Source organism: Coregonus lavaretus (assembly GCF_964263955.1).
Source record: "Coregonus lavaretus genome assembly, chromosome: 11".
Lineage (NCBI taxonomy): Eukaryota > Metazoa > Chordata > Actinopteri > Salmoniformes > Salmonidae > Coregonus > Coregonus lavaretus.
This window is the reverse complement of record NC_139998.1, coordinates 45,552,949-45,565,900: the sequence shown is the minus strand read 5'-3', so window position 1 is coordinate 45,565,900 and position 12,952 is coordinate 45,552,949. Positions and strand designations below refer to the sequence as shown.

The 12,952-nt window shown below is 40.9% G+C and overlaps 1 protein-coding gene across 1 annotated transcript; it reads right to left on the bottom strand.

Annotated features, from left to right (window-relative positions):
- Nucleotides 1–264: 264 nt before the first annotated feature.
- On the bottom strand, nt 265–3,784 carry LOC311137345 (angiopoietin-related protein 4-like). Its single transcript, XM_084171793.1, has 7 exons — nt 3,241–3,784; nt 2,368–2,478; nt 2,198–2,288; nt 1,710–1,823; nt 1,418–1,513; nt 1,031–1,309; nt 265–910 (listed from the first exon to the last, which is right to left on the bottom strand). Exons 1-7 carry the CDS (start codon nt 3,721–3,723, stop codon nt 720–722), a joined length of 1,365 nt encoding a protein of 454 aa, XP_084027919.1. The 5' UTR covers nt 3,724–3,784; the 3' UTR covers nt 265–719.
- Nucleotides 3,785–12,952: the final 9,168 nt, after the last annotated feature.

Below are 12,952 nucleotides of genomic sequence, written 5' to 3'. Positions count from 1 at the left end.
TTATGTTCTATGCATTCAGTGTTCTGTTTCTATTGGGCGTTGGCCATTTATGCAAATGAGACAGGATAACCCTTAATTTATAAGTTGGGTAAAACTAAGCTTTCTTGTGGTTGTATCTGTAATTTTAAGTGACACAGTTGTAGCAGTTATTTCCCTAGGGGAGCGGTATATTTTATGATGCTGTATGTCCTCTTCAGTACAACCTCAGAGTACAACTATGAACCTGCAGGATCCAGACAAAATAAGTCAATCAACCATTGCAAATATAACCAGCACTTTTACATTTCTTTAATAAGATATTTCGTTTGAAGTAGTTACATTCAAAGCATTTTGAAAATGGATAAATGTACAATATATTACTATTGAAAGTATAGAAATGACTATGACGTATCTCACATTTATTCCACAGACAAATGATAACAAATCAAATAAAAAACAGTTGGACCCTTTCAAAGGGTGTAAGTGCTACAATGCATCAGGCAATGTGACTGAACTAATGTCCACTGAGACAGTGAAATATGACATTGATCCTAAGTGAAAGGGATGTTCTTGCAAGATTGCTACACAAAAGGCAAATGTTATTATGAATAACAAAATTCATGGTAATCTGCTAACATTTTATTGACTTTGGCAAATCCAGTTCTTAACCTCACAAGCTCAGTATTGTTTGTACAATATTGTACACCATTTTTTTTGTGTACTATTTTTATTCTGAAGGTCTAATAATAACCTTGATCCACCGATGACTTGACTGTAGCTGGGGCAATTTTCAATACAGTGGTCCTCAGGGCATGGTTGGTCTTCCAAAATATCAGTTGCTTCCTTGGCTGTCGTCTTTGACGTATGTTGGGTTTTCTAGGGTACTTGCCATTCAGGTTGGATTGACCGCAGTTGCTGAACCACCAGCCACCTATGAGGAAACAAGACACTTGTTAGAGAACATACTATTAGATGAGAAGTTTCAAGAAGTTCAGTGAGGTTCAAGAAATATGCAATTTCAGAGTAAAATGTTCAAGAAACACTAAAATACCAGAGAGTTGCTTGGCACAGTTGACATCGGCGTTCAGATCGTTGTCTCTGTCGATAGTGGAGAAGGACAGTCCGGAGGGCCCGGTGGTTAAGCCATTTTCCAGGCTATCGCATATAGTCTTGGGGAGGTAGAGGGCGTAGTTACTCTCTTCTCCACCCAATCGGAATGTGTACTGCACAGACTGAGTCTCTCCCCTCCAATCAGACAGCTCCACCAGCAGTGTGAGCTCTTCCTGTTTGGTCAGAGTGTGGATGTTGTCCAGTCCCAGCCAAAACTCACCTAAAAGAGAATTAGAATCCAGATTATTCACATGAACGTGAACATTATTTAAATATTGGCTGTATTGAAAGGGTTTCCATATACATTTGCTCTAATAAAAGAACATACCTTTCAGGCTGCCAAAGCCTTTTTGATAGGCCTCCCATAATTGATTGAAATTCTGGGATCCATCTTGCCGTCTCTGGATGACCGTCCATCCACCTTCTGTAAAAGAAAAGACGGCGAGAGAGGGAATTAGCCAAGGAATGTTCCAATCGTTCCACAGCCAATGGTGTTTTCCCTGTGCAAAGCAACTGTTCTTGGAGAAGCCTGTATCTGTTGGGGCAAATTCCAGCCGATGGCGATTTTAGAAGTTTAGAGCAACCAAGAACAAAACGATTTGAGTTTTTCTTTCACTCACCAGCAGTCATTTCACAGAAGACGTCAAAGGGCTGAGAGTTGCGAGGCTGGATGGCGTACACTCCATTATTTCTCTCCCCTTTCAGGAACAACTCATGGCAGTCCGTGGCCAACTCTGAAACAACAAAACCGATACACGTTGATCAGTAACCATTTCATATTCATTTAACGTATTCAGTGGCAACTTGTATAATGATCTAGGGCAATGCCAGCTGCTTATCAATGACTACATAGGAAGGGCTGAAGGAGAAATGTCTAGTATTTTTCTTAGGCTTTTGTAGCGTTCTCCTCCCTCAACAGCTGTAACAGTTCAGGATGGTGTAGAAAAAGAACTCGGAGGGATATGGTCTGGCTTTTGAAAAACTGGAGTAAAGGTTGTGTGTTGTTGAAGAGTAGGTCGTGTAAATGGGAGTGAATTGGAAATTCAACAAAATTGACTAGTGGGAGTGGATTCAATGTCCATATTCTATTAAGATGTATTAGGCTTACCAGTTAGAGAAGCGACTTCTTCAGTGTAATCCTTCAGTGCTATTTCCTGATGTTTCCGCCTGACAACGGACTTCACTCTCCTCTGTTTAACCTGAGGGAAAAGACAAACATGTCCCATCAGATATTGTACACACACATACACGCAATAGGGGGTATTGTACAGTACATACCTTGCCCTGGAGTGCCTGTAGGTGCATGTTCTGTTTCTCCAGTTCGTCCTGCTGTTGCCTTATTCTGTCCACCAGGTCATCTATCCATTTATTCTGTGCCTCCAGTAACCGCTGAGGAAAGAAGTGACACAAATGAGATCTGTTTTCTGTTTTTCGTTGTGTTCACAATCTCTTCTTAACTTCCGAAGATATTGATAATGTGGGACATGGATGTACTTTCCATAATTGCAGTATATTGAAGCTTGCCCCTTTACTTGAATACAGGACTTGACTCGTATAACTTCACTGTCCATCATCACAAGATCAAACTGTCAACGTGAGTCAGACCTGGGTACAAATACTATTTTCAATTTCAAAGGGTATTTCAATTACAAAGACATTTGGAAGTAAGTATTTTGATATTTTTTTTATTTAAAGTAATTAATTGGAATGTATTTGTAATGGGAATGTATTTGGAAATGCACTTTGAAAATACTAAAATACACTCATGCATTTGAACCAGGTCTGTTTGGTACTGTATTTGAAATGATGCATTTGGAATTACGTTTTTGAAAATATGTTCAAATAGTAGGCAATTTATAGGAAAGTATTTGAAATTACTTTAAAATACTTCCATTGAAGTAATTGATTCGGGCCACATTCTTTGAAAATACTAAAATACACAAACAAGTATTTAAATAACATGTATTAGAACCCTCTGATGTGAGTCAGCAGCTAACATTATTTTGGACCTCTGACTTTCGTTTTATTCAATTCATTTATTTATCATGTTATTAATCATATTTAATTAAGGAATGGAAGAAATACTCCCCGATTAATATTTTAGATATCACCCACAGTGTATTGTGAAAAAGTGGCAGATTGTTCACTTACCTGGATGAAGTTGGCATCATCACTGCGGTTGTTACTGCTGTTGTTCAGCTTCAGCCCCCGTCCTTGCTGCATTCCATCCACCCTCTCTTCTAGCCTGTCCATTCTCTGGCGCTCTGCCCTCAGCTCCTCTGCACTCGCATGTACCTCAGCAGACATGTTCACCACCTGGCTCTCTCTCTCCACCATCTCCTGGGCTCTGGTCTTCAATGCCTCCTCACCCTCCTGCAGGCTCTTGTTCTGCCTGCTCAAGTCAGCCACTGTGCCATTGAAGGCTTTCAGCTTGGTGGAGATGTCTCTCATCTGGCGCTTGGTTTTCTCCACGTGTTCTTTGAGGCCCTGGCCCAGCTGGAGAAGCCCGTGGGCCACCACGTTCATGTCATCCCAGGAGACGTACTGAGCCCCTTCTCTCCCAAATGAGAAACTGGACCCCATATGGACCAAGACGGACGCTAACAGCAGTAGGAATGCCAGTGTTGGCTTCATCTTTGTTTTGACTAGTGTCTTTGGTCTAAGCACCAATACTAATCTTGGTTCAGCTCAGCTGGTGAAGTCTTGTTCTTTCTTCTGCTGCATAGCCTCAGAGGTTTATATATCCTGTTGGTCCCATGCTGCTGATACTAGGCAGTTCTGATTGGCTGCTCCTTGGGTAGTAGGGGTGTGGCAAGTAAAGTCTAACTCTCTCCATTGTCACTCTAGTCACATTCTTTTAGGGGACTTGGACCTTGAATAGCAATGAGCTGTCTGTGCAACTTTGATACTGACAACATAGATGTATCAATCAGAAACTAAAAAAAAATAATATATATATATATAAAATATACCCTCCTAGTACATTATTGAAAGGACCAGTATGCATTCTGTGAAGTTAAAAAAATAAAGTAAGTAGCTTTGGCTTTTGTGATCCGGAACGGCTCAAAGGAGCAGGAGCCTATCTCCTGTTTCAGTAGCCTGAGGCAGCTTGATATACAAGTACACCCGCTGGATAGGATGCTACTCTATCACAGGACCTTACCCTCAATCTATGTCAATGCTGATGCTAAACAGAGAATCATCGGGTCCCATTTTCCCAACCTTCCAATCTCGGGGCCATTGGTGTTATGAATATTCAACCATTTTTTATTGCTGAAAGGATTTGGGGAAAGAAGCAAAGATATATATTGATTTTAATTTAAAGGAAGTTAGTTTTCACCTCAGTAATTCTCTCACCTCTAAAGGAAGTTACTGTTAAACTAAATTATGTTGTTTAGCAGTGTTGCACAACTTAGATATAGCCTATCCTACTAGATACAGTGCATTCGGAAAGTTTTCAGACCCCTTCCCTTTTTCCACATTTTGTTACGTTACAGCCTTATTCTAAAATTGATGAGTGAAAAAAAGTATTTAATCAATCTACACACAATACCCCATAATGACAAAGTAAAAACAGGTGTTTAGAAATGTTGGCAAATGTATTAATTAAATGTATTTATTTAAAAAACAGATACCTTATTTACATAAGTATTCAGACCCTTGCTATGAGACTCAAAATTGAGCTCAGGTGCATCCTGTTTCCATTGACCATCCTTGAGATGTTTCTACAACTTGATTGGAGTCCACCTGTGGTAAATTCAATTGATTGGACATGATTTGGAAAGGCACACACCTGTCTATATAAGGTCCCACAGTTGACAGTGCATGTCAGAGCAAAAACCAAGCCATGAGGTCGAAGGAATTGTTCGTAGAGCTCCGAGACAGGTTTGTGTTGAGGCACAGATCTGGGGAAGGGTACTAAAAACGTTCTGCAGCATTGAAGGTCCAAGAACAAAGGCCTCCATCATTCTTAGATGGAAGAAGTTTGGAACCACCAAGACTCTTCCTAGAGCTGGTCGCCCGGCCAAACTGAGCAATCTGGGGAGAAGGGCCTTGTTCAGGGAGGTGACCAAGAACCCAAAGGTCACCCTGAAAGAGCTCCAGAGTTCCTCTGTGGAGATGGGAGAACCTTCCAGAAGGACAACCATCTCTGCAGCACTCCACCAATCAGGCCTTTATGGTAGTGGCCAGAAGAAAGCCACTCCTCAGTAAAAGGCACATGACAGCCAGCTTGGAGTTTGCCAAAAGGCACCAAAAGGACTCTCAGACCAGGAGAAACAAGGTTCTCTGGTCTGATGAAACCAATATTGAACTCTCTGGCCTGAATGCCAAGCGTCACATCTGGTGGAAACCTGGCACCATCTCTATGGTGAATCATGGTGGTGGCAGCATAATGCTGCGGGGATGTTTTTCAGTGGCAGGGACAGATCGAGGGAAAGATGAACAGAGCAAAGTACAGAGATATCCTTGACGAAAACCTGCTCAGGATCTGGGGCAGAGGTTCACCTTCCAAAAAAACAACGACCCTAAACACACAGCCAAGTCAACGCAGGAGTGGCTTCGGAAAAAGTCTCTGAATGTCCTTGAGTGGCCCAGCCAGAGCCCAGACTTGAACCTGATCTAACATCTCTGGAGAGACCTGAAAAGAGCTGTGCAGCAATGCTCTCCATCCAACCTGACAGAGCTTGAGAGGATCTGCCAAGCTTGTAGTGTCATACCCAAGAAGACTTGTGGCAGTAATCACTGCCAAAAGTGCTTCAACAAAGTACTGAGTAAAGGTTCTGAATACTTATGTAAATGTTAAAGTTTTTTATTCATTTTTTGTATACATTTGTGTGCAGTGCATTCGGAAAGTATTCAGACCCCTTGACTTTTTCCATATTTTGTTACGATACAGCCTTATTCTAAAATATATATATATTTTTTTAAACATTCCCCTCATCAATCTACACACAATACCCCATAATGACAAAGTAAAAACAGGTTTTTAGAAATGTTTGCAAATGTATTAAAAATAAACGGAAATATCCCAATTACTCAGTACTTTGTTGAAGCACCTTTGGCAACGATTACAGCCTCACGTCTTCTTGGGTATGACGCTACAAGCTTGGCACACCTGTATTTGGGGAGTTTCTTCCATTCTTCTCTGTAGATCCTCTCAAGCTCAGAAAATGTGTTTTCGCTTTGACATTATGAGGAATTGTGTGTAGATTGCTGAGTAAAAATAATAATTTAATCCATTTTAGAATAAGGCTGTAACGTAACAAAATGTGGAAAAGGGAAGTGGTCTGAATACTTTCCGAATGCACTATGTGTACATACAGTACCAGTCAAAAGTTTGGACACACCTATTCATTCAAGGGTTTTTCTTTATTTTTTACTATTTTCTACATTGTAGAATAATAGTGAAGACATCAAAACTATGAAAAACACATAATGTAGTAACCAAAAAAGTGTTAAACAAATCAAAATATATTTGAGATTTGAGATTCTTCAAATAGCCATCCTTTGCCTTGATGACAGCTTTGCACATTCTTGGCATTCTCTCAACCAGCTTCACCTGGAATGCTTTTCCAACAGTCTTGAAGGAGTTCCCACATATACTGAGCACTTGTTGGCTGCTTTTCCTTCACTCTGCCGTCCAACTCGTCCCAAACCATCTCAATTTGGTTGATGTCGGGGGATTGTGGAGGCCAGGTCATCTGATGCAGCACTCCATCACTCTCCTTCTTGGTAAAATAGCCCTTACACAGCCTGGAGGTGTGTTGGGTCATTGTCCTGTTGAAAAACAAATGATAGTCCCACTAAATCCAAACCAGACGGGATGGCGTATCGCTGCAGAATGCTGTGGTAGCCATGCTGGTTAAGTGTGCCTTGAATTCTAAATAAATCACAGACAGTGTCACCAGCAAAGCACCCCCACACCATAACACCTCCTCCTCCATGCTTTACGGTGGGAACTACACATGCAGAGATCATCCATTCACCCACACCGCGTCTCACAAAGACATGGCGGTTGGTACAAAAAATCTCAAATCTGGACTCCAGATCAAAGGACAAATTTCCACCGGTCTAATGTCCATTGCTCGTGTTTCTTGGCCCAAGCAGGTCTCTTCTTCTTATTGGTGTCCTTTAGTAGTGGTTTCTTTGCAGCAATTCGACCATGAAGGCCTGATTCACGTAGTCTCCTCTGATCAGTTGATGTTGATGTTGATGTGTCTGTGACTTGAACTCTGAAGCATTTATTTGGGCTGCAATTTCTGAGGCTGGTAACTCAAATGAACTTATCCTCTGCAGCAGAGGTAACTCTGGGTCTTCCATTCCTGTGGCGGTCCTCATGAGAGCCAGTTTCATCATAGCGCTTGATGGTTTTTGCGACTGCACTTGAAGAAACTTTCAAAGTTCTTGAAATGTTCCGTATTTACTGACCTTCATGTTTTAAAGTAATGATGGACTGTCGTTTCTCTTTGCTTATTTGATCTGTTCTTGCCGTAATATGGACTTGGTCTTTTACCAAATAGGGCTATCTTCTGTACAACCCCATACCTTGTCACAACACAACTGATTGACTCAAACTCATTAAGAAGGAAAGAAATTCCACAAATTAACTTTTAACAAGGCACACCTGTTAATTGAAATACATTCCAGGTGACTACCTCATGAAGGTGGTTGAGAGAATACCAAGAGTGTGCAAAGCTGTCATCAAGGCAAAGGGTGGCTATTTGAAGAATCTCAAATATAAAATACATTTTGATTTGTTTAACACTTTTTTAGTTGCTACATGATTCCATATGTGTTATTTCATAGTTTTGATGTCTTCACTATTATTCTACAATGTAAAAATAAAGAAAAACCCTTGAATGAGTTTTTATGCACACCAGAAGACAATTGTTGACTTTGTGATGTAACAGTTGTAATTAGATGGACCTACGCTTTTCCTGACCCGTTATAAACAAGTTTGAATAATTTATGATTATGATAGTAAAAAAACAAAAATCACACAAACTGGTATGTCAATCTGAATATATTTGCAATTTCGTTTAAAAAAAATATTTGTTTAAGTCAAGTCATCCAAACTATACTGAACGAAAATATAAACACAATATTTTAAGTGTTGGTCCCATGTTTCATCAGCTGAAATAAAAGATCCCAGACATTTTCCATACACACAAAAAGCTTATTTCTCTTAAATGTTGTGCACAAATTTGTTTAAATCCCTGTTTGTGAGCATTTCTCCTTTGCCAAGATAATCCATCCACCTGACAGGTATTTTTGTTTTTATTATGGATCCCATTAGCTGCTGCCAAGGCAGCCCCTACTCTTCCTGGGGTCCAGCAAAATTAAGGCATTTATACATTTTAAAAACATTACAATACATTCATAACATATTTCACAATATATTAAGTGTGTGCCCTCAGGCTTCTACTCTACTACCACATATCTATAACACAAAATCTATGTGTACGTGTGTATAGTGCGTATGATATCGTGTGTTTGTATGCATGTGTCTATGTTTGTGTTGCTTCACAGTCCCCGCTGTTCCATAAGGTGTATTTTTATCTGTTTTTTAAATCTAATTTTACTGCTGGCATGAGTTTCTTGATGTGGAATAGAGTTCCATGAAGTCATGGCTCTATGTAGTACAGTGCGCCTCCCATAGTCTGTTCTTGACTTGGGGACTGTGAAGAGACCTCTGGTGGCATGTCTTGTGGGGTATGCATGGGTGTCCGAGCTGTGTACCAGTAGTTCAAACAGACAGCTTGGTTCATTCAACATGTCAATACCTCTCACAAATACAAGTGGTGATGAAGTCAATCTCTCCTCCACTTCAAGCCAGGAGAGATTGACATGCATATTATTAAGTGTTTGCTCTCTGTGTACATCCAAGGGCCAGCAGTGCTGACCTGTTCTGAGCCAATTGCAATTTTCCTAAGTCCCTCTTTGTGGCACCTGACCACACGACTGAACAGTAGTCCAGGTGCGACAAAACTAGGGCCTGTAGGACCTGCCTTGTTGATAGTGCTGTTAAGAATGCAGAGCAGCGCTTTATTATAGAGAGACTTCTCCCCATCCTAGCTACTGTTGTAGCAATATGTTTTGACCATGACAGTTTACAATCCAGGGTTATTCCAAGCAATTTAGTCTCCTCAACTTGCTCAATTTCCACATTATTCATTACAAGATTTAGTTGAGGTTTAGGGTTTATTAAATGATTTGTCCCAAATACAATGCTTTTAGTTTTTGAAACATGTAGGACTAACTTATTCCTTGCCACCCATTCTGAAACTATCTGCAGCTCTTTGTTAAGTGTTGCAGTCATTTCAGTTGCTGTAGTAGCTAATGTGTATAGTGTTGAGTCATCCGCATACATAGACACACTTTACTCAAAGCCAGTGGCATGTCATTAGTAAAGATTGAAAAAAGTAAGGGGCCTAGACAGCTGCCCTGGGGAATTCCTGATTCTACCTGGATTTTGTTGGAGGCTTCCATTAAAGAACACCCTCTGTGTTCTGTTAGACAAGTACCTCTTTATCCACAATATAGTAGGGGGTGTAAAGCCATAACACATACGTTTTTCCAGCAACCGACTATGATCGATAATGTCTAAAGCCGCACTGAAGTCTAACAGGTGTGGCATATCAAGAAGCTGATTAAACAGCATGATCATTACACTGGTGCACCTTGTGCTGGCGACAATAAAAGGCCACTATAAAATGCCACAGATGTCTCAGGTTTTGAGGGAGTTTGCAATTGGCATGTTCACCAGAGCTGTTGCCAGAGAATTGAATGTTAATTTCTCTACCATAAGCCACCTCCAACATCATTTTAGAGAAATTGGCAGTACGTCCAACCGGCCTCACAACCGCAGACCACGTGTAACCACACCAGCCTAGGATCTCCACATCCGGCTTCTTCACCTGCGGGATCGTCTGAGACCAGCCACCCTGACAGCTGATGAAACTGAGGAGTATTTCTGTCTTTAAGAAAGCCCTTTTGTGGGGAAAAACTCATTCTGATTGGTTGGGCCTGGCTCTCCAGTGGGTGGGCATTTGCCCACCGATGGCTGTGCCCCTGTCCAGTCATGTGAAATGCATAGATTAGGGCCTATTGAATTTATTTAAATTGACTGATTTTCCTTATACGTATGAACTGTAACTCGTTGAAATTGTTGCATTTTAAGCAGTGCGGCTTGGCGGGGTCGTGTTTCGGAGGACGCATGGCTCTCGACCTTCGCCTTTCCCGAGTCCGTACGAGAGTTTCAGCGATGGGACAAGACTGTAACTACAAATTGGGGAGAAAAAGGTGTTAAAAAAATACATGTTGCGTTTATATTTCTATTCAGTAAAGATATACAGTGGGGAGAACAAGTATTTGATACACTGCCGATTTTGCAGGTTTTCCTACTTACAAAGCATGTAGAGGTCTGTAATTTTTTATCATAGGTACACTTCAACGGTGAGAGACGGAATCTAAAACAAAAATCCAGAAAATCACATTGTATAATTTTTAAGTAATTAATTTGCATTTTATTGCATGACATAAGTATTTGATCACCTACCAACCAGTAAGAATTCCGGCTCTCACAGACCTGTTAGTTTTTCTTTAAGAAGCCCTCCTGTTCTCCACTCATTACCTGTATTAACTGCACCTGTTTGAACTCGTTACCTGTATAAAAGACACCTGTCCACACACTCAATCAAACAGACTCCAACCTCTCCACAATGGCCAAGACCAAAGAGCTGTGTAAGGACATCAGGGATACAATTGTAGACCTGCACAAGGCTGGGATGGGCTACAGGACAATAGGCAAGCAGCTTGGTGAGAAGGCAACAACTGTTGGCGCAATTATTAGAAAATGGAAGAAGTTCAAGATGACTGTCAATCACCCTCGGTCTGGGGCTCCATGCAAGATCTCACCTCGTGGGGCATCAATGATCATGAGGAAGGTGAGGGATCAGCCCAGAACTACACGGCAGGACCTGGTCAAGGACCTGAAGAGAGCTGGGACCACAGTCTCAAAGAAAACCATTAGTAACACACTACGCCATCATGGATTAAAATCCTGCAGCGCACGCAAGGTCCCCCTGCTCAAGCCAGCGCATGTCCAGGCCCGTCTGAAGTTTGCCAATGACCATCTGGATGATCCAGAGGAGGAATGGGAGAAGGTCATGTGGTCTGATGAGACAAAAATATAGCTTTTTGGTCTAAACTCCACTCGCCGTGTTTGGAGGAAGAAGAAGGATGAGTACAACCCCAAGAACACCATCCCAACCGTGAAGCATGGAGGTGGAAACATCATTCTTTGGGGATGCTTTTCTGCAAAGGGGAAAGGACGACTGCACCGTATTGAGGGGAGGATGGATGGGGCCATGTATCGCGAGATCTTGGCCAACAACCTCCTTCCCTCTGTAAGAGCATTGAAGATTGGTCGTGGCTGGGTCTTCCAGCATGACAACGACCCGAAACACACAGCCAGGGCAACTAAGGAGTGGCTCCGTAAGAAGCATCTCAAGGTCCTGGAGTGGCCTAGCCAGTCTCCAGACCTGAACCCAATAGAAAATCTTTGGAAGGAGCTGAAAGTCCGTATTGCCCAGCGACAGCCCCGAAACCTGAAGGATCTGGAGAAGGTCTGTATGGAGGAGTGGGCCAAAATCCCTGCTGCAGTGTGTGCAAACCTGGTCAAGACCTACAGGAAACGTATGATCTCTGTAATTGCAAACAAAGGTTTCTGTACCAAATATTAAGTTCTGCTTTTCTGATGTATCAAATACTTATGTCATGCAATAAAATGCAAATTAATTACTTAAAAATCATACAATGTGATTTTCTGGATTTTTGTTTTAGATTCAGTCTCTCACAGTTGAAGTGTACTTATGATAAAATTTACAGACCTCTACATGCTTTGTAAGTAGGAAAACCTGCAAAATCGGCAGTGTATCAAATACTTGTTCTCCCCACTGTACAAGGTACTTACAATGTACAGTGGAACATTGTTTCAAGGTAATTATATTGGTTATTCAAATGAATTTGTATTTGTCACATGCACCGAATACAACAGGTGTAGAATACAACCTTACCGTGAAATGCTTATTTACAAGCCCTTAACCAACAATGCAGTTCAAGCAATAGAGCTAAGAAAATATTGACTAAATAAACTAAAGTAAAAAATTAAAAATTAAAGTAATAAAATAACAATAACTTCTAGGAAGATTTTAACCCACATAATGTCTCCAAGTTTCACTATCATTGTAAAGCCCTATTTAGTTGCTTTGACAAAGTCATTTCTTAAGATTATTATTTATTTCATGTGATTTGTGATTCATTTATGTCTGTCCTTCATTTTAAGGACAACACTGTTATGTGAACTGAAGTCTTGTTTTAATATGGTGAAACTATTCCTTTTGAAATGTTTTTTTCAATATGAGCTGGGTTTTTTTGGCCATTTACTGGTGTTTTGTAGTGGAAATCGGAGCGGGTCCAGCATAACACTTCAACCCTGTTACCCATAGATGGACAAGCTATAAATGTGTCCTTTTTTTGTTTGAAGCTTGAATTCCTGTTGCACACAACAAGCTTCCATTCCCCCTGTCACGAGGGAATTTATGGCTGATTTAAGAAGAAATCGTCAACCCTGTTACTTTTCTAGGCACTTACTATAGTAATTTTTGATTTAACCTCTTGAGATGGGAAAACCTGTTTTTTATTAAGTTGAACATGTGCTCTTTATGTCTGAATGTTAAAATTAGGTGAAATCAAACATTTCCTTTGACCAAGTTACACTTCTCAAAAGGCACCAAATTAGTGGAGCGACCCAAGTATTGTGCAGAGCCATATACATTTAGATACAACTTGGCTCTGGTTT